Genomic DNA, 21,949 nt, shown 5'->3' with positions numbered 1-21,949 from the left:
ATATAATAAGCCAAAATAATCTTTAAAAAGAAAATAAAAGTTGTAGGACCCTGACGTCTAAATTTCAAAACTTACTACAAAGCTACAGTAATCAAAACAGCATTGTACTGGCATAAGGATGGTCATACAGATCAATGGAATAGACTTGAGGAACCAGAAACCATAAATAAACCCATACACCAATGGTCAATCGATTCTGGATAAAGGTGCCAAGATAATTCAACTGGGAAATAATTGTTCAGGAAATGATGGACAACTAGATAGCTATATGCAAAAGAATTAAGTTGGAAATATACCTCATATCATATACCAAAACTAACTGAAAATGGACAAAATACCTAAATATGAGTTAAAATTTAAAAACTCTCATATGTATAGTTATATAAAACTCTCTCTCTCTCTCTCTCTCTCTCTCTATATATATATATATATATCCCACTATATATAGAGAGAGAGACAGAGAGACAGAGTATATATATATATATATATATATATATATGTATATATATATACACATATATATACACATATATATATACGTATATATATATACATATATATATGTATATATATATACACATATATATATATACACGTATATATATATACACGTATATATATATATATATATATATATATAGTGAGATATATATGGGGGGAGGGAGAGAGAGAGGGAGAGAGAGAGGAAGAGGGAGTTATAAAACTATAAAACTCCTTTTCTTCAGGAGAAAACGGAAAAACTCATGATCTTGGATTTGGCAATGGATTCTTTTTTTTTTTTAATGTTTATTTATTTTTGAGAGAGAGAGACAGAGCATGAGCATGGGAGGGCAGAAAAAGTGGGAGACACAGAACCCAAAGTAGGCTCCAGGTTCTGAGCTGTCAGCACAGAGCCCAAAGCATGGCTCAAATCCACGAGCCATAAGATCATGACCTGAGCTGAAGTCAGATGTTTAACTGACTGAGCCACTCAGGTGTCCCAGCAATGGATTCTTCAATATGACACCAAAGCATAATAGCAACAAAAGAAAAATTACATAACCGGATTTCATCAAAATTAAGAACTTCGTGCATCAAATGACACTATTAAGATAGTGGAAAGACAACCAACACAACGAGATAAAATATTTATAAGTCATATATCTGATAAGAGTATAGTTTCCAGGGGCGCCTGGGTGGCTCAGTCCGTTAAGTGTCCAACTCTTGATTTCAGCTCAGGTCATGATCTCACGGTTTGTGAGATCCGGCCCCTCGTCTCTGCACTGACAGTACGGAGCCTGCTTGGGATTCTCTCTCTCCCTCTCTGTCTCTGTCCCTCCCCTTCTTTCTCTCTCAAATCAATAAACTTAAGAAAAAAAAACCCTTAAAAATGAGTAGTTTCCAGGATACATAAAGAATCCTTACAACTCAGCAGTGAAAAAATAAACCACCAAATTAAATGAGTAGATGTTTTTTTCCCAAGAATATGTACAAATGGCCAACAAGCATGACAAGATGCTCGATATCATTCGTCGTTAGGGAAATGTAAATCAAAGCCACAACGAGATACCGTCTCACATCCACTAGGATGTCTGTAATTTAAAAAATGGGATATAAGAAGTGTTGGTGAGGATGTGAAGAAACAGGAGCCCCCGCACATGGCAAGTGGGAATGTAAAATGGTACAGTTGTTATATTTGACAGTTCCTCGAAAATTCAAACATAGAATTGCCTTGTGACCCAGCAATTCCAATTCTACGTATATACGTTAAAGAATCGAAAATGGGTATTCAAACAAATAATTGTACATGAATGTAGATAGAAGCACTATTTACAAGAGCCAAAAGGTGGAAATAACCCAAATTTCCATCCACTGAGGAATGGATAAACAAAATGTGGCATATTCACATAATGGACTGTTATTCAACTCAAAACCGGAATGAAGTACTAATACTTGCTACGAACTGGATGAACCTCAAAAACATTACGCTGTGAAAGAAGTCAGACACAGAAGGTCACATATTTTATGATTCCATAAATATTAAATATCCAGAAGAGGCAAATTCATAGAGACAGGAAGCAGACTAGAAGTTGCCAGGGGCTGGAGGAGGGAGGAATTGGGGGAATGATGGCCAAATGAATAAGGGGTTTCATTTTGGGGTGATGCATAAGCTTGGAAACTAGATGGTGGTCATGGTGGCAGAATATTGTGAATTAGGGCGCCTGAGTGGCTCAGTCGGTTGAGTGTCCGACCGGGCTCAGGTCATGATTTCACGGTTCGAGTTCGAACCCCACTGTCAATGCAGAGCCCGCTTTACATCTCTGTCCTCCTCTCTCTGTCTCTACCTCTCCCCTGCTCATGTGCTCTCTCTCTCTCTCAAAAATAAATAAACATTGAAAAAAAAAGGGAACATTGTGGATGCACTAAATGCCACTGAATCGTACACTTTAAAGTGGGTACTTTTGTTATTTGAATTTTACCACGACTTTTAAAAAAGATATAAGGGAAAAATAATCATTATGGAAAGACTGTGATAAAGGGCACAAGTGGCCGAAGACGTGGGACAAGGCATCAGTTTGAAGCTCATAGGCCTCTTGTATGTACTATGCTCCCCCAATTCAATCCCACTCTCCTGAAAATCTAGATTATTGTCTGGGCACGTACTGATGAAATGGGCAATAATAGAATGAACACTGAGAAAGAAAGCCTGAAGGTATAAAGGGTCAAAATCTAAAAGTAGGTCATTAATCCCTTTGTATTTTTTGTTCTTCCTGAAATTGGTTTCAAATTTTGAATTGTGGGAGGCTTGATGGTATTTTTTCCCCCCGTGGATAAATAAGGTCTAATATCCAGATTTCAAGATCAGGTAGAGCTTAAAACCATATGCTACTTTTGGCCTTAAGTTTTTTACACTGAAATGAATGCAGATACTGCCAAGTGAGACTTTGAATGAGCACTGAAAACGTGACCTGTGTCAAGGCACCATTCCATCTAAGGTCTCATGGTAGTTAAATCCCTTAGGATAGCGATGAGGACCCATGAAGCCAGATATTACAATTACAAACAGCCAGTTTGATTATCGAATCGCTACATTGTGCACCAGAGACGAATACAAGATTGTACATCAACTAAACTTTAAGAGTAATACTTTTTTTACAGAAATTAAATTAAATTAAAAATACCCAGTTTTCCTCTGGCATCTGACACTGTTAAAATACGCAAAAAAGAATAATAAAAAGAATACATTGATCTCCATCAAGGAACATACCTGGAAGTGGATTCAAAAACTGCTATTGAGACTGCAGATCTAGACAGTAGCCCAGTGAGTCTGGAATCCTCCCACCTGAGAAGATGGCTAATCCTTCTTGACAGGAATGCAGGGATTATGCAGTAACCTTAGCAAGGCGGGCTGAAGAGGTGGTTATTCAAGCTCTAAAAAGTGAAATGAATGTTATGGTTAAAAGTTTCCCATTGCCTTGCTATCTGAAACTAAACAAAAAACGGGGGGGGGGGGGATGCTTATCTGTTTTTCCTCAAACCTGCTTTTTAATTTCATAGCCACTGGATTCTATTCAGGTTCTAAATAGTCCTTGATGGTCCTTGGCTTATCAAATTCAAAAAGAAAACTGTCCTGGCATAAGATATTTTAACACTTTAATTTACTGTTTAGGCTTCTCCCTTGGCACGTGAACAGACTGTTAAGTGTTATTACAGTCTCACGTGAGCCTTGCGTTTGATAACACTTAAAGTGAACCGACAAAATTTTCATGGAAGAGGTGATTTTATTGTTGTGTACATTTAATATATATGATACAAAGATCTGACTATTGTAATTACTGATTTGGACCACAGGTCATGTGTAGTAAAAACGTTTCATACTGTTAAAGAAAAAAATTGCTATTTACACGCAAGGATCCTGGGGTCAGAAACGACGACGGTGCCCAGACTGCTCCTGCAAACACACCTGCCCGGGGAGATGTAGGATGGGCTTGCGGAGCCTGGGTGGAGGGCCCACGGCTACAGACCCAGGCCGCCCGGGTCCCGGCAGGGAAGAAGAAGGTGAGTCACGGCGGCGGCTACGCAGACAGCCTGCGGCTTCGCGGCGCTGGGGGAGGGGCGGGGGGCGGGGGACCGGCCTCGATGGGAGGCTACGCTTCCGCCAACCAGAGGCCACGGCCTGGAACCATCGCCACCGCGGAGGGCGGGGGGGGGGGGGAGGTGGTGGCCCGCGGGGGGGGGAGGTGGTGGCCCCCGATATCAGATCGGGGAGATCTGCGACGCCCCGGCTCACAGACCCCGCTGCGGCGCCACAACCCAAACCTGGGGGACGGGGGGAGACATTTTGGGTGCACCGGCGAAACTCGTCCCCGGGGCCGGGGTCGTCCTGGCAACGAGAAGGGCTGTGTGTGCCAGTGTAAACAACCCGATCGGGCACCAGGTACACGGTCTCGGTTCCGCAGGAGCCCCTCCGCCACCCCAAGTCCGAGGGGACAAAGACCCAGGTCCTTTCTCAGCTGCGGACTTGAAATGACCGCACGCGAGGGCGGCGGGCCATAGGAAGGATTTCGCGGAAAGGTGCCGGGCAGCTGCGAGCTGGGGGCCGAGCGATGCCGGGCCCTGCAACGCCTGGGGAGTGGGGGACAGGGGAGAGAGAGCGAGCCCAGCGCCGGCCTGGAAGGGGGTCTCGCCTCGCGGTGCCTCCGCAGGCGCCGGACCCTCCCGCTGGAAGGCCGCGCGGCCCGGTCTGGTCCGCCCGCGGGGCAGGCGCCGGACGCAACTTGGAGAGCACCAGATGCACACCCGGCTGCCGCTTCTCCGGGAGCTGTGAGTAGCCCCTTCCGAGTTTCCCTGCCAGTGCTCGGCTGTGCCCCAGCTCCTCGGGGCGACTGGGGCCCAGCCCCGCCCGGAAGCCCGCCGGTCCCTCCTTAGGGGCTGACGCCACCCGCTCCTGCACCTCTGCGGGGTCGGGCTTGCGCGCGGGGCGGGAGGACGGGGTGGCGGAGGAGAGGGTGGGTCTCTGTAACCCTGCCCCGGGCACGTGGGCACCTTCGGGGATGCGCCTGGCCTGCCGATGGTGGCTCAGGGACAGTGCTGCGTGAGAGCAGGTGTCCTCGCCTTTCCCTATGAATGGCATTGCCCATGCAACTGACTGACCCCACACCACACGCAAAAACAGTTGTAGAGAATTCACAACTTTATTGAAAACGTAAAAATTGCCCTAAAATAGAGGGTCAGTGAATTTGACTTCTCTTTAATACATTCAGCACACATTTAATGAACTATTCTTTATGGCGACAGATACAGAAACTTGAATCTGACTCAAAAACACCTCGGAAAAAAACTGTCACAGATCCCATTCTTTGGGAAAAGGATTAAAGAAGAGCCAAGGGTGGTACCGCACCAGGATGGGCCATAGGAGGACAGCCATAGCGAGGGAAAGGTGGAGGGCAGCCAAAGGGAAGGGAAAATGGAAGGCAGCCAGAGGGAAGGAAAAGTGGAGGGCAGCCATAGGGAGGGAAAGGTGGAAGGTAGCCATAGGGAAGGAAGGGTGGAGGGCAGCCATAGGGAGGGAAAGCTAGACAGAACCAAGGTTGAGGAAACAGGAACATAGGAGGAAAGGGTTGCATGGGCGGGCGAGGTGGCCCCGGCATCACTGGCTCCTGAAAAATCCACACAAAATTCAGCTGACGAATGAAGATGCCACGGTAGGGTCGACCCATGTTTATGATGGAAGGGGGGACCGTGGCCATGGGGGGCATGTTTCTGTGCCTCAGTGCCCTCCGCTGTCTTCTCAACTTGGCCCTCCTATTCTTAAACCAAACCTTCAATCAGAGAGAAAAAAGGATCGTTTTAGTATGTGGAGCATTGAATGTCATACATGAAAAAAAAAAAAAAAAAAAAAAAAAAAAAACAACCCAGCAGGCTACTCTCTACACCCTCAGGGTTTTAAACTGCACCAGGGAAGCTACTTCCTTGTTGCTAAATTATCCTAGGAAAGTTACCACCGAGGGGTCTCCCTTCAGCTCACCCTCAGACGGCACCCACTACGTGCCAGGCTGTGGCTTGGCTTATTGCTTTCACTCTGTCCTCCCACCTTGCGTATTATTTTTCCCCACCCTGACAAACAGGTGTAGCTGAGGAATGGCACTCCGTCCCTGCTGTTACTCTTACACGTGCTGGGCTGTGTCCTGACAGCTGGCCCTCAGCTGTCCAGCTGCCACTGACTCCTAATCACTAGGCTAGTGTCACCCTGCTTGTGGGGAAGCTCAGCATAAAGTCCTGCTGCGGCGACAACCCCCAGTTTGCAAAGCCCGTCTTCAATGTGCAGTAAATAATCCATAGGCACGTGTGGGATTTTGAAACCAAAGGTTTCTTTGAAGGATGACTAAAGGGTCATTCGTTTTCTGAAACCTCTTCATAGTTGAAAGGATGGTACTGTGAGCGAGGCTTGGGCTTGGAGGGCCCAGGAGCCTGTGGCTTGTCTTGCTGGGACACAAGTTAAGCTGAAGCACCGGACAGCACCTGGACGTTTTACACTTCGGGGGCAACGAAGGTTTAGCCTGACTAGGGCCACATTCACTCAAGTTCTCAAAATCTCTGCCCAGCCAACAGTTCGGGGGCAAAGAGGCACAGCACCGTTGTCCACTCTGCACCCTCCACCCTGCCCCACCCTCCAGACTTCCCTGGGCTCAGCACCCGGTCAGCGCCCTCTGCTCTGGCTACAGTTCCAGGACCCTGGACAGGAGCCGCTGCTGCCCAGCAGGGCAGGGCCCCCTAAGCCCCTCTCCTCAACCAGGAGAGCCCCATCCCATCCCTCCTTCTCCTTTCTTTTTTGAGTCGAAGCATAGCTGACAATACAGTATTATAGTAGTTTCAGGTGGACGGCACAGTGATTCGTCATTCCTCTACCTTACAAAATGCTCACCACGATCAGTGTAATCACCATCATCACCATACAAAGTCATTGCTGTATTTTGACTATATTCCTTCTGCTGTACTTTTCATCCCCGGGACCGATTTACTACATGACTGGAACTTGGCGCCTCCTAATCCACTTCACTTGTTTTGCCCGTCCCTCTCCCCCTACCCCGCAACCTCCAGTTTCTCCTCTGTATTACAGTCTGCTTCTGTTTTGTCTGTTCGGTTAAGATTCCACACATAAGTGAAATCATATGGTTTTCCTAAGGCAACAAGGCGAAACTGACACTTTAGGGAGACAGCTAAGCATGTGGGAGAGGAGTCACAAAATGGCTCCTCCCGCCTATCTGCCAGCTATGAACAGTACAAAAAACAAAACAAAACAAAACACCTGTCCTTTGGACTCCACTGTCCTTTCCACATCGTATTAATGGAATTCCTTTGTATTTAATATTTGTAGACATTCCCAGTTGGCAAAGGTTACTTGAGACTAAGGGCCTCTACTCTCTCTGTTGCCTCATTTTCCCTCTCCCAGCTTCGTAGTTACTTGGTCTTTCTGCTGCTTGAATATGAAAAGTCTAAAGAAACCAGTGCTGGGAGCTCCTTTTGGGGGATCCAAGTTTACCAGAGGCCAAGTCTACACAAGTGCAAAGCAGCCTAACTGAGGTGGGTTATCAAAACAACTCTTAACTGTATTCGCAAAATAGTCGAGGGGACACCCATTAAAATGTTCTTCACACAATCGCTTTATGTTCTCAGTTATATGTGGAATCTAAAAAAAAGCTCAACAAACTCATGGAGCAACATCGGGTCTGTGAGTGCTAGAAGGGTGGGTGGAGGAAGGGCCTAGAGTCGGTCACAAGGTAAAAATTGCCACTTTTGAGATAAACACGTACCAGGAAGATAATGTGACATAACGACTAGACTTAACACTGACACTGCCACGTGGCATGTATAGCAGTCAAGAGATTCAATTTTCTTAATGTTTTTTTATTTTTGAGAGAGAGCGCGAGCAGGCGAGGCCGGAGAGGCAGACAGAGAGGGAGACAGAGGATCCCAAGAGGGCTCCACGCTGACAGCGGCAAGCTGGGAGCCCCCTTCCTGCTCTTGTGCCCCCTGTCTCTCCCTCTCTCAAAATAAATAAGTACACTTAAAAACAGAAAAAGAAGACCAAAATCTCAGGTGTTAGACACTCCTCGAAGGACCATTCGCTAATGTGTTTGGTACTCTCACAAATTTGAACGTGAGTGATATCCCCAAATAATTCTCCCCTTACCCTCCACCGCGTTAGACTGGCTTCCCCCTTTGTTGAGCTGATGCAACCTTGTTTGAAATTGTTGTTTGGGTTTATTTTGTCTTGGACAGATTTCAAAGGTTGCGACTCCCCCCTCCCACGTCTACCATAATGCACAATCTACTCTTTAACTATGTTTTCAGGCTGACAGATCAAAGAATTCTGGGAAATTAAAGTGGAGGCCTGCCACTCTCCACACCCCTTTACCAAACACTTAAAAGCAATAGCTCCAAATTGGAATTGACTGAATTTTAAAATGTTGAAATAAAATATTTTTTTAATTAAAAAATAAAACTGCCTTACTCCAAATCCTAGAGTAACAAATCATAGATGTTAAAAAAACAAACAAAACACAAAACAAAACAAAACGAAAAGCAATTAAGCAGTGAAAATCAAAAACATTTTTGAAATTTTTAAATAAAATTTAAAAAATAAATCAAACGAATTTTATAATTAAAAAATAAAATTGCTTGGGGCGCCTGGGTGGCGCAGTCGGTTAAGCGTCCGACTTCAGCCAGGTCACGATCTCACGGTCCGTGAGTTCGAGCCCCGCGTCAGGCTCTGGGCTGATGGCTCAGAGCCTGGAGCCTGTTTCCGATTCTGTGTCTCCCTCTCTCTCTGTCCCTCCCCCGTTCATGCTCTGTCTCTCTCTGTCCCAAAAATAAATAAACGTTGAAAAAAAAAATTAAAAAAAAAAATAAAATTGCTTTAGCCTGGATCCTAGAGCAAAAGATCATATTCAAAAGGAAAACCACCACATAGGGCGCCTGGGTGGCTCAGTTGGTTAAGCGTCCAGCTCTTGATTTCTGCTCAGGTCATTATCTCAGGGTTCGGGAAATTAAGTCCCCATGTCAGGCTCTGTGCTAACAGCTCAGCACCTGCTTGGGATTCTCTCTCTGCCCCTCTCCTGCTCGCACAGACTCTCTCTCTCTCTCTCAAAATAAACTTAAAAAAGGAATATACGTGCAATATACTACATATTTTTTATATGTACATTTATATATTAAGTGAATTTCTACTTTAGATAAATATAAGCATTATTCTATGAATTAAATGTATTGTATATCTTATATAATTTATATTTACTCCATTACACACGTTTTTGTATTTATAATATATATAAAATACATATATAGTTATATTAGCACGTAAATATATATTGCACATAAAAATAAGTATACTATACATGTGACATATAATTATAAAAATATGTGTATTATAAGTCTAATTTAGTGACCTAAGAAAGTACATCCAGTAAGGTGTAGCTTAGACAAAGGTGTATATATATGTGTATGCAAGGGATACTATACTCTACCAATTTTTTCATTCCTTTAGGAAATCATGTTCCCTCTGGTAATGGGCAATTTCCAAAACCTGGGCTTTATGTATCCCACCTTCCCTTCCGCAAGACCCAAAAGTTCAACACTTATTTCCCAAATCTAAAAAAGGCAACAAAAACACAGAAACGTGAGAAAGTCTATGACCAAGGTGCCCCAAATCCTGAAACAGGTTTAAAATGGCTCCCAGCGAAATTGTTTTTTTCGGGTTTACTGACCTGCAGTCTGGCTACAGGCACATTCATGAATCTCGAAAGTTCCTGGCTGAGGGGAGAAAAATCGCAAAGATCAGTATATGGAGTTGGTGGTGAGTTAAAATACAGCATTTTTCATTCACCTTTTGAAAAATTGTTTTCGGGGAGAGGTCAGTGACATTTTATGAACCAGTTTCTGCACTAGGAAAAGTCACGCCATTTCAGGATTTACAGTGAGGTTCAGTTGACAAAGAATTTAAGGGAAGCCAAGTCTTGGTGGGTAAAGGAGGCACAGTCCCCAAGAACACGTGACATTCTAATTCAGTTTCTTTTAGTGTTATCAACACCAAAATGAAAAAGAATCTGACTGAGGAACTATCTGTATGGACTTTCAGTCATTGCTCTTACCCAATTTATGGGTTAAATTAGAGCCCTAAGGGGCACCTGGGTGGCTCAGTTGGTTGAGTGTCCGACTTTGGCTCAGGTCATGATCTCGCGGTCCCTGAGTTCCAGCCCCGTGTCCGGCTCTATGCTGACAGCTCAGAGCCCGGAGCCTGTTTCAGATTCTGTGTCTCCCTCTCTCTCTGACCCTCCCCCGTTCATGCTCTGTCTCAAAAATAAATAAACGTTAAAAAAAAATTTTAATGAAAATAAAAAATGATAAATTAGAGCCCTAAAACAACATGCGTTCTCTCTCTCTCTCTCTCTGTCTCTCCCTTCCCCTCCCATCCCGTCCCCTCCCCCATCTCTCTTTATCTATCAGTAATGAACCCAGTTAAGAGTACATTCCCACTAGAGGCTAAAGGATGGCACAAACTGCTGTTTATTCCTTGGTCGTGCTTTGTTACATTTTTCTATCACTAAATTCCCCCCTGCCATCCACCATCCACCCCCCAACACACACACACACACACACACACACACACACACACACACACACTCTCTCTCCCCCCCACCCCCCGCCCCCACTATTCTGTAAGGGGTAGCTTGAGGCTTCCTTTGAGGGCAGTTTTTCCTTCGGCACGATTTAATTTTAATTTTTTTTTCAATTTTATTATTTTTTCTTTTCTTTTTTTTTAAATGTTTATTTATAGTTGAGGCAGTGCCACGCGCAAGCGTGGAAGGGGTGAACAGGGAGGGAGACAGAATCCAAAGCATTTCAGGCAAAGTCAGAGGTGGGGCTGGAATCCCAGAACGCTGAGAGATCTCTCGACCTGATGAAGTGGGACGCTCAACCACTGAGCCACCCAGGCGCCCGATTTACGGTTTTCTTAAGTAGGCTACGGGTCCAAAATGGGGCTTGAACTCCCGACTCGAGATCAAAATTCATATGCTCTACGGACTGAGCCAGCCGCGCCCCTTTTCTTCTTTTTTAAATTTTAATTGATTTTTAAAGACCTCTAGCAAAGTTTAAGGGAATGCAGAACATTCACTACTCGAGACCGTTTTCCGGCGCACTATTTAAAAATATCGAAATCAGGGCAGGGCCGACTGGCGGGTTCGGTTGGAGGAGCCTGGGACTCTCGACGTCAAGGGTCATGAGTTCCAGCCCCACGTTGGGTGTATTTAAAATACATAAATTGGGATTACTTTAGTGAGTTGGGATTACCTCAAATACGTAAATAATTTTAAAATAACACTAAAATTTAAAAATAACACTAAAAACCGGTGCAGAAATAATCCACAACGAGCAGATTTATCACCATTTTAAGCAAAGGCGGGATCCTACTAGCCCGTTTGCTCCCGCGTCTCAGACTTCTCGCCCCCCCCTTTCCCCCCCTCCCCCTCCCCCCCGCTTCTAGTAGGATTTTCTAGGACTTTCTTCTATTAGCCGCAGCGGACAGTTTCCGGGCTCCAGATGTTCCCCTCCACCCGAACGTCCCCCTTGGTCCCCCCCCGCAGAGCCCTCAGCTCCCGCCTAAACCAAGGGAGGCGCGGGACCCGCAGCCTCGAGGGCCCGGTAGGTTTTACTTCAGCCACGAGGAGAGAGACACGTGACAAGCCTCCGCGCCACCCCCCCCCCCCCCACTCGCCGCCGTCCCGTTCCCGCCGTCGCTCCCCCCGCCAGTCTCCGCCGCGGTCCCCCCAACGCCCTAGTCCGCGTCCCTTCCCCCCCCCCGCCCCCTCCCCCCCGCGCCGTCCCCGCCAACCCCAGCCACTCCCCCCAAACCCGGGCACCCGCACCCAGCGCAGCGGCCCACTTACCGCGTGGTGGTGCTGGGATAGTGGGTGGTCTGGAACAAGCTCTCCAGCTGGCGCATCTGCTGGGGGGTGAACTTGATGAGGCGACCCACCGGCCACCTCCCTCCCCGAGCGGGACCCGGAGCCGGAGCCGCGGCCGGGGGCAACCGCCCCTCCGGCCTTGGCTCCTCCGGCTTCGGCTCCTCCGGCTTCGGCTCCTCAGGCTTCACATCGCGGGTTTTGCTACCCGCGGGCCACGGATATCCAGCGCGCACATCGCCGGCCCCCTCCTCGCCGTCACCGTCACCATGGTTGTCGTCCCCATGGCTGTCTCCTTCCTTCTTGATTTGTATGCCTGCCGCCTGCTGCTGAGGTGCGAACTCGGCCCCTGCTTCCTCAGCCGCATGGTCTCTGGTAAGCGACATCCCCACTTGCTTGCTTTCTGCTAAAGAAGAAATCCAGAGACAGATATCAGCATCAGAGCCCGGGCTGTGGGGAGGAGACCAGGGGAGGCATCTGAGGGGTGGCCAGACCGCTCCCCTCGCCCAGGGACCCTTCATTTCTGGGACTTGGCGAAGACGCTTGTCCCGACGGGCACAGACCACGCAGCTCTTCCCGGTCCTCGTCGACTCCCAGGCTGGGGAAGCCCGTGACTTCGCGCTTGAATTGGTTGAAAGGATCCATAGTATCCCTCTGCCGTCCTGTGTGGATCTGCGTCTGGATCTGCTGGATCGCTGGGTCACACATGAAGCGGTGGCCTGCTGAGCTCCGGCTACGCTGCCGTGCCGTCGAGTTCAGCTACCCAGCGTCCGGCTAGGCGCTTTATATATACCACCCTTTAGTGGGGGTTGGGCTCGCCGAGGTGCGCATGCGGCTGGGCTTGGGCACCAAGTGGGCGGGTGCTCCTGCCAAGAGGGCTGGGGTGGGGAGCACTTGCTCTAAGGCATCGGAGGGGACTATGGATAACCAGAGCTGGCGGCTTCGGTTGTAACTTAGCTCGTGTCCCCCAAACTGGCGGCATGTCTCCCCCACTCCCGAGCAAGGGGCTGTGCTGCATTGTGTTTGCCCATTTCCGTAGGGTGAGAGACAGACCTCACCCTAGGTCTGGAGACCTGGCAGAAATGTTGGGACAATCTCTCTTGGGCCAGCCCCACCCCCACCCCCCAACCTCTGGACCTAGCAGCCGGTACAAAGCAGGGAATAGTCATCAAACGAATGCGATCAGCTCTGAGGTGGCACACTCTGAGTTTTTTCAGCGAGATGCTGAAGTTAGAGCCCGCCAAACTCCCGGGTACCCGGGAACAGGAGCTGGGGCTTGGGGTTGCTGATCGTGCCTGGTGCTCAGATGCACTATGCAAATAAAACCACACGTGCCCCTTGGGAAAGTCCGGTGCCTCCAGAATTTTAGTGATGAAGCTACATCTCGGTGCCTGCACAGTGCATTCGAGGCTGCTTAAAGTGCACAAAGCTCCTGCTTTTTTTTTTTTCTTGCAATTTTTCTTTTTCAAATATTTGTTTCTTAGTCTCATTGTATCTGCGTATCCTGAAACATTCCTACACAGCAGCTATGCCTCTGGCTATAGATTTCTCTATACAAGCATGCATGTCCCTCAAGGGTTGGGACCTTTTGGACGCGGGTAATTTCCCGCCGCCATTTCTCCCTTCCCTCAGCCTCTCGGTTTTTCTAGAAAGATCTTCCTGAGCCCTTGCTGAGGGAATAAATGAAGTTTACTTCTTTTGTTTTTAAGTTTATTTATTTTGAGAGAGAGCACAAGCGGGGCGGGAGGGACAGAGGATCTCAAGGGGGCTCTGTGCTGAAGGCAGAGAGCCCGATGGGGGGCTGGACCTCATGAACCCAGAGATCATGAAGTGAGCCAAAGCCAGATGCTTAACCGACTGAGCCACCCAGGCACCCCTAAATAAATTTCGTTTCTTGTTGGTTGTTTTCCTTTTTCTTTTTCTTTTCTTTTCTTTTTCTTTTCCTTATTTATTTATTTATTTATTTTTCTTACGGCAGGGATACATTTTTATTGGTTGGAGAGTTGAATTTATGTAGGGTTTTGGTTTCTCCAGGTGAGTACAGAAAAGAGACAAGGGACAAGAGATTTGGGGTATAGCAAGGAATCCGTGATAAAGAGTGACTCTACATAGTTTTATATAGTTTTCAAAACTCAACAAATGTAAGTTTGAGATTTGTGCAGTCTTTGTATGTCACTTTTACATCAACAGAGGAAACCTGTAAGCAAATACTGTACTCCACTTAATGGTATGCATGCTTATTTCTTGTCAAATAAAAGGGAGCAGACCAGATTGAGGGCTCTGTGGTTTTCCCCGCCAGAACTGTTTTATTGATGTTCCAAGACTCGTTAATATCCTAAATATTGAAAACAGCTTCCCACAGTGGGCCTTATGCTCGACAACGTGCTCGATTTATCCCTCGTTTACCCCACGGCCATTCTCCTCACCCCCACTTGAATTCAGACACTCCATCATTTCTGTGGGTTCCTAAATGCATCACGGGCCCTAGTCACCTCACCCACTGAGTCTCAGGGATAAGTGCCCCTGCCTCATGCCCCTGGAGGATGGGTAAGAAACTAACTAAAAGAGGTTTGCGGACCAATTCGTCTTCAAAGAGGTGGTAAGGGATGCAAGGTGACTGCGTCCTCCTGACGACTTTAACCAGATGTTTCCTCCTCAGGGAGGCCCTTGTTGAATGCCGCAGGCACCTCCCCCGCCTCGGCTGGACACCCTATGCCCAGTTTTGACTTGAGATTAGTTATTGCGTGAGCGACCTACGAGGGCTTTCATTCTGTTTGTGCTGGACTAGCTGCGATTCTCCGTGACCGCTGAGGGGACGCGTTCTTTCGTGTCTCCCGTCCCCATGGAGCCTTCCCGCTGGCTCCATCCCAGTCCCTCCCGTGTCCCGAGACAACTATTGCCCTACCTTGACATCAGTTGTGGTAGTATCTTCTTCAGTAACTTCACACTTTGCAAACCTTAACAACCGAATGGAGCCTCGTCCTAAGCAAAAATAGCCACGACTGGGGTTCGATGTGCCGGGTTTATGGCCGTGGGCGCTCTGGAGGCAGCCTGCCGGGATGTGCGTCGCGGCTTGCTCGCCCTGGCTAGCTGGCTAACCTGTTGAGTTGCTGAGTCTCACTGTCCTCAGGTGTCCTCATCCGTATAACGAGGACAACAATAGCCACCACCTCACCAGGGTGCTGCGGGAGTAATTGAGGTGACAAAAATAAAATATTTCCAGTGGCCACACCACACTGTCTCACATTTCTGATTTCAGCCAATTTTGTGTTTCTTTATTCGCAAGGGTCCGTGAGAGAAGACAGGTGCTGGTTGTTCTCTGGCAGTTGACAACGAGGACAGAAAGTTTTCTTGTGACCGTCAGGTCTCCAGGGCTACCTGTCATTTGGGGTCTTTGTTTTTTTAACTCTTTTTTTCAGTCATCTCTCCACCCAACGTGGGGCTCGAGCCCATGGCCCTGAGAGCAAGAGTCACACTCCCCCAACTGAGCCAGCCAGGCGCCCCGCTGCATGTCTGTGTGTACCTACCTGGGCTCCAGTCACCAAACCTCGTGGCCTGCCGTGCTTACAGGGCCCCGTGGCAGGTAGTGTGGGCAGCGCCTCCAGCGCAGACTCAGCCTTTGTGCCCTGGCTTCTCCCAGTCTGAGCGGAGGGATCGGCCCACATGAGAGGAAGAAGCTGAAAATGATGGAGCCCCACCCCCACTAAGTTGCTCTGTGGCCCGGGTGAATCAGCTGACACCCCCGTGCCCCCCGTGCCGCATCTGTACGATGGGGATCACGATGGTACCCCCTCTCCTGAGCTGAGAAGTGTACAAGGTAATAGAAGTCAGGCCCACAGGACGGGCTCAGACGACCGGAGCTGATGCTGGAGGTAAGGGGTCAGGGCTGAGGGGGCTCAGGCTGTGCTTGGGCCCTCGCTGTGATCGAAGGTGCCGGACACGGAGCATAACCCCTGCCCCTGGGCGGATGTGCGAGCCTGTGGAGTGAACGTGGCCGTGCTTGCTCGTGCTGGTGACCTCACGTGAGTGCTGGCTGTGCACCGGGGCCTGGCTGACGAACCTTGCAGCTGTCCGCGGGGAGGGGAGGAGAGTGGCGCGAGGCATCACTGTTTCTTACTGAAGCAAGGCGACGGAGGCTTGGAGAGGTTGGGTGACCTTCCCAAGGCTATGCAGCTTGGTGGAAGTGGGCAAGGGTCCAAACCTCTGAAGACTGCTCCTGGCAGCCCCTGGTAGAAGCGGAGTTGGCTTTCGGGGAGTAGTGGGGCTTCCCTCACGTCTCAGCGTGAGCCAAAGTTTGGTAAATGCTAAGCAGGCTGGGCGCAGAACTGCAGTTAAAGGGGGGAGGAGAGGGGCGCCTGGGTGGCTCAGTCGGTTAAGCGACAGACTCTTGGTACTGGCTCAGGTCATGATGTCGTGGATGTGAGATCAAGCCCCATATGGGGCTCCGGCCCAGCGTGGCTCCTGCTCGGGATTCTCTGTCTCCGGCTCTCTGCCCCTACCCGACTCGTGCGTGCGTGCTCTCTAAATAAACAAACGTCCGTACAAACAAAGACAATAGGAGAGGGTATTAGGAGCAACCCCAGGAGGGAAGAAGTAGAAAGCTGATCTCAGGAAACCCGGACACAGCCAGGGTGGCTGTGGAGCGTGACCTCGAGAGGGAGCTAGAGAAGAGCCTGCAGAGAACTCCATATCCAGCAGGGAAATCAAGTTTAAATATTACGTTGGGGTCGAATTCAAGGGAGGTGTTGGGATATGTGCATCTGGGAGCATGGAACCCTGTAAGTTTGGGGCAAGCGAGACTCATGAAAACAGTGTTTTAGGACGAGGTTCTTGGAGGGGAGTCCCAGATGGCCCTGGGTTTGGCTCACTGCAGTTACTGGGCTAGGGGATCAAGGTGGAGAGCCAGAGTCCCTGCCTGGAGGCCACATCGGTCCACAAGGTGCATGAGGCGTCCCCTGGAATTGGAATGTAAACGTCTCTGTGTGTAGTGGCATTACGGTGATGTGTGCACCTTTCATCAGCTAGAGTGGCGACCGCGCCCCTAACCCCCCCTTCCGCCTTCATAAATGTTATAGGAGAGAACAGGGGGCTGAGGAAAGCGAGCAGGCTCTGGAGTTGGGTGGAACACACGTGTCTGGTTTCCGTGCACAGCCGTGTTCTTCTGCTTTCATGGTATAGTCTCACCTCATGACACTGGCAAGCCTTCCTGTCTGTGTGCCTCCGTTTCCCCAACTGGAAATAGGGCAACTCTTCCTATTACTACCACTGTTTACTAAACTAGTGATGGTCAGCTCACAGAATTCTTAGGAAGTCGGAATGAAGTATGGAAAAACAGTTTCCTTCCCTCTCCTTCCCTCCCTCCCTCTCTCTCTTCCTTCCTCCCTTCACCTGTTCTTCCCTCCCTAGATTCCTCCTTCCCTTTCTACCTCTCTGCCTTCTTCCCTGCCATCCTCTTCCCTCCTACCTCCTTCTCACCCTCCTCCCACTCTGTTCCCTATCCATCCCTCACCTCCCTCCATCTTCCCTACTTTCTCCTCCCTCTTCCCACTCCCTCCTTCCCTCCCTGTCTTTTCTCCCTCCTCCTTCCTTCCTTCTCTCCCTCCTCTTCCCTCCCTATTTCCCTCTCTATTGTGTGTGTGTGCACACGTTCGTGCATGTACCTCATGGCATTTAATTGTATAAATGTGTCTATGTACTAAAAACAAGCACCAAAGATATAAGCAAGTCATGGAGAGAAAGAAAATACATGAGTTAAAATCACATATAATCTAGAACAAGGCAAATGTCACAGGTAAGTAATAAAGCAATATATGGAAGTGCAAAGAAGGCAGAATTTACATCAGTACAAATATGAAAACAGTCAGAGGAGGTAGATTTTAAGATGACTCTTGAAGCGTGGGTAGAAGGTCTTCCTGGCCTTCCCCAAATAAATGCTTCTTCCTCAATAACAAAAGTGACACGTATTGGGCACTCGGCTGGTTCAGTTGGTAGGTCTTGGACTCTTGATCTCAGGGGTGTTAAGTTTGGGCCCCATGTTGGGCGTAGAGTTTACTCAAAATCACTAGGTATGGAAAGAGCCAAATGTCCATCGATGTATGAATGGATAAAGAAGATGTGGTATATATATTTACAATGGAGTATTACTTAGCAATCAAAAAAGAATGAAATCTTGCCATTTGCCACTACGTGGATGGAACTAGAGGGCATTATGCTAAGCGAAATTAGTCAGCCCAGGACAAATATCATTACTTCACTCATGAGGAATTTAAGATACAAAATAGATGAACATAAGGGAAGGGAGGCAAAAATAATATAAAAACAGGGAGGGGGACAAAACGTAAGAGACTCTTAAATATGGAGAACAAACAGAGGGTTACTGGAGGGGGTGTGGGAGGGGGGATGGGCTAAATGGGTAAGGGGCACAAAGGAATCTACTCCTGAAATCATTGTTGCACTATATGCTGACTAACTTGGATGTAAATTAAAAAAATAGATACATAAATAATAAATCTTTAGGGGTGCCTGGGTGGCCCAGTTGGTTGAACGACTGACTCTTGATTTTGGCTCAGGTCTTGATCTCATGGTTGGTGAGATTGAGTACTATGTGAGGCTTGCGCTGAGAGTGGAGCTTGCTTAAGATTCTCTGTCTCCCTGTCCCTCTGCCCCTTCTCCGCTCATGCTCTCTCTCTCAAAATAAATAAATAGACATTTAAAAAATAATTAAATAAAAATAAAATATTTAAAAAAGGTAACACATTATTGTGATTTATATGGAAAGTATGAAGACACCAAAAATAAAACTTATTAAACTCGGCGCGCCTGGTGGCTCGGTCGGTTGAGCATCAGACTTTTGATTTTGGCTCAGGTCATGATCTCAGGGTTTGTGGGATTGAGCCCCATGTCAGGCTTGGTGCTGACAGTATATGGAACCTGGTTGGGATTCTCTCTGTCTCTCCCCATCTCTCTGCCCTTTCCCTGCTCGGTCTCTCTCTCAAAATAAAGAATGAAAAATAGAAAAGCATATTAACCTCAACTATAACCCTGCCAAATATCCAAGGGTAATAATGAAAATGTTATTTTTCAGGTTGTTTTCCTATAATTTCTTTTCCAAGTACTACTGTATTCCACATTGTATCTGATATTCTGACATTTCATCACAAGCATTTCCTACATTTTTAAAAAGTTTGTATTTATTTATTTTGAGAGAGAGAGAGCACACAAGCAGGGGAGGGGCAGAGAGAGAGGAAGAGAGGGAATCCCAAGCAGGCTCCGTGCTGTCAGCGCCTGACAAGGGGCTCAGACTCACGAACTGCGAGATCATGACCTGAGTGGAAACCAAGAGGTAGGCGCTTAACCGAATGAGCCACCCAGGAGCCCCAGGCATTTCCCACATCTTAAAAAATATTGGAAATCTTAGTGGCCATTCACAACCTCACTCACAGGGACCGTGATTAGCTGCTAAGGGGTGTTCTTCCTACCCATGATTATACTGTAATTAACAGACAAGCCAGATAGCCTCCTGGTAAGGCCGCCATTCCCTACAGAGTAAAGAGATAACCAGAATTTCTTCCAGACCCTGCTAAGAATGACCAGGAAGTGGTTCAGACTGAGGCCAATGTTCAGGGGCTGATAGCAGCAATAGAAGAGGCTTTCCCTCCTAAGGTGAGTTGGCCTAAGGCTGGATATTTTGACACTGGAGTTAGGGAATAATCCACACATAGAACGCAACAGACGAGCAACAGATGTATGTTTAGTGAGGCTGAGTCTGATAGGTAGGGTCCAGCATAAAGTCCAAGTACCTGGGCCTCCTGCGGTCGCTTTTTTCCCCCCTTTTCCCCACAGAGAGTAGTTTATTGCTTTTAGAACAAAATAAGATGCTCTCAGAACTTGTCTTACTGAAGAAAATACTTTTAGAACTTTTTGAAACTTTCTAACACACTATTTTGTCAACTGATGAAGTAGGTACTTCGATGTAGAAAACGTGCCAGAGATTTGTGCCCAGGCAGCATGGCACGGCCCACAATCGTGTGGGCCCAGAGCTGTCCCAATGGATGCAGCTAACTGCTTGGAAGCACACTTTGTGGGGGCGCCTGGGGGGCGAAGTCGGTTGAGCGTCCGACTTCGGCTCAGGTCATGATCTCGCCGTTTGTGAGTTCCAGCCCCGCGTCGGGCTGTGTGCTGACAGCTCAGAGCCTGGAGCCTGCTTTGGAATCTGTGTCTCTCTCTTCTCCCTTCCCCTCTCTCCCTCATGCGCTCTCTCTCTCTCTCTCAAAAATAAATAAACATTAAAAAATTTTTTTAAAAAGCAGGCGTTGTGCTTGCTGCCAGTGCACTGTCAGACCTGCAGTGTTTCTTCTCCCCCAGAACCCACTCCCGGGTCTTGCTCACTGCCCTGGGCCCTGCATTCCTGCCCCAGACCCTGCCCAGGAGGCACAGGTGTGGGCAGATAGCTGGAGCTGCCAGACTGGCCCCCAAGTTAATCCAGGCAAGGAAAAACGGTGTGTTTCCTCCTCGGTTAGGTGGCCTCAGATGCCCCTTCCACAATAGGCGTCACCATTTCTGGACACCCCTCTTCCAGGTAACATCTACTCGGCGGGCCAAAGCAGTAGGACGCCTGGGACGGAGAGGTCCCCCTCATTCACTGGCCTCTCTGTGGCAGGTGACTACATGTTGTGTGGGCGCGCGTCCTCGCCTGTGCAGCAGGCTGGGGGGGGGGGAGGCCCAGCCACTTTTGGGGCAACGTAGCCCCGGATCAGCGCACAAGAGCCTGGTGGTGTCTAAGGAAAGCCCCAAACCCTGAGCCCCGTGCTGCCCATGAAGGCCCTAGCCTAGTAACACCCAAATAGGGCCTCACAACTACAAAAAGTCTCACGGAGGAAAACAAGGCTTCCCGACACGTTGCAGCCATGACGGTCACCCTCAAGAGCTGATCTTGGCCTCCAGTCCTGGCCGAGGAGAAAAGGGACACTCCTGCGCCCCAACAGAGCCCCATGAGACAGAAGCCCTCTCCCGCTGCAGTTGTGGTTTTCTTTCGAAGTAGAGTTGACAATGTGGCGTTGTTTTCAGGTGTACAACATTGTGGTTCCGCAATTCTACACGTTTCGACATGCTCGCTGCGATAAGTGTGGCTACTGCCTGTCACCGTGCAACGTTATCAAAACACTAATGACCATATGTCCCATGCTGTACTTTTATCCCTATGAAATCCTGAAGTATTTTATAACTGGAAGTTTGTACCTCTTAATCCCCTTCATCTATGGAACCCACGCCCCACCTACCTCCCCTCTGGCAACCACCATGTTGTTCCTAAGGGACCCAGGGTAAGCCACCCCAAAATATACCAAAATGGCATATTGATTATTTTGGATTGAAGCTGCTTTCTTTTTAAAAAATGTTTATTTCTTTTGAGAGACAGCAAGAGCACAAGCAGGGGAGGGGCAGAGAGAGAGAGGGAGAGAGAGAATCTCAAGCTGGCTCCACGCTGTCAGTGCATAGCCCGATGTGGGGCTCGATCCCACAAACTGAGATAATGATCTAACCCAAAATCAAGAGTCGGGCACTTAACCAACTGAGCCACCGAGGCGCCCCTATTTTTTCTTTTTAAGACATCTCTACGCCCAAGACAGGGCTCAAACTTGTGACCCCCAATCACATGCTCTACCCACTGAGCCAGCCAGGTGCCCCTAAAGCTGCTTTATTTTTATTATTTTTAAAATTTTATATAGTCAATGTTTTTTATTTAAATTTTTTTTAATGTTTTATTTTATTTTTGAGAGACAGAGAGAGAGAGCATGAGCCGGGGGAGGAGCAGAGAGAGAGGGAGACACAGAATCTGAAGCAGGCTCCAGGCTCTGAGCTGTCAGCACAGAGCCTGATGCAGGGCTCGAACCCATGAACACGAGATCATGACCTGAGCCGAAGTTGGATGCTCAACCGACTGAGCCACCCAGGCGCCCCTAGTCAATGTTTATTTAGATTTAAATATTCATGTTTTCCATTGTTCTTCA

General features: G+C 48.1%; 1 protein-coding gene, 2 long non-coding RNA genes and 1 other non-coding gene across 7 annotated transcripts in view; 1 reads left to right on the top strand and 3 right to left on the bottom strand.

Moving 5' to 3' along the window:
- LOC109250749 (uncharacterized) overlaps positions 1 to 3,999 on the bottom strand; it is a 44,316-nt gene extending 40,317 nt beyond the window's left edge. For all 3 annotated transcript variants that reach the window (XR_008418405.1, XR_008418406.1, XR_008418407.1), the window contains exons 1-2: positions 3,885 to 3,999; positions 3,248 to 3,411 (exon numbers count right to left, since the gene is read on the bottom strand). This is a non-coding gene — a long non-coding RNA (uncharacterized LOC109250749). The remainder of the gene's footprint in view (positions 1 to 3,247; positions 3,412 to 3,884) is intronic.
- Positions 3,924 to 21,949, top strand: part of LOC109250747 (uncharacterized) — a 36,445-nt gene continuing 18,419 nt past the window's right edge. Inside the window, exon 1 of one of the 2 annotated variants that reach the window (XR_008418410.1) lies at positions 3,924 to 4,038. This is a non-coding gene — a long non-coding RNA (uncharacterized LOC109250747). Of the gene's footprint in view, positions 4,039 to 4,227; positions 4,804 to 21,949 lie in introns of those variants that run through there. The other variant, XR_008418408.1, reaches the window with a different exon arrangement.
- LOC109250688 (homeobox protein ESX1-like) lies at positions 5,162 to 12,655 on the bottom strand. The gene is made up of 4 exons (XM_053892100.1): positions 12,506 to 12,655; positions 11,928 to 12,345; positions 9,747 to 9,792; positions 5,162 to 5,801 (listed from the first exon to the last, which is right to left on the bottom strand). The coding sequence occupies exons 1-4, from the start codon at positions 12,648 to 12,650 to the stop codon at positions 5,352 to 5,354; spliced, it is 1,059 nt and encodes a 352-aa protein (XP_053748075.1). The 5' UTR covers positions 12,651 to 12,655; the 3' UTR covers positions 5,162 to 5,351.
- On the bottom strand, positions 20,804 to 20,946 carry LOC128774012 (small Cajal body-specific RNA 20). Its single transcript, XR_008418492.1, has one exon. It is a non-coding gene; the product is annotated as a small Cajal body-specific RNA 20 (non-coding RNA).

The sequence above is a fragment of the Panthera pardus genome, unplaced genomic scaffold (assembly GCF_024362965.1).
Source record: "Panthera pardus isolate Hobbes unplaced genomic scaffold, ASM2436296v1 HiC_scaffold_27, whole genome shotgun sequence".
NCBI classification, from domain to species: Eukaryota; Metazoa; Chordata; class Mammalia; order Carnivora; family Felidae; genus Panthera; species Panthera pardus.
The sequence above is the reverse complement of the archived record's forward strand: the minus strand, read 5'-3'. Positions and strand labels throughout refer to the sequence as shown.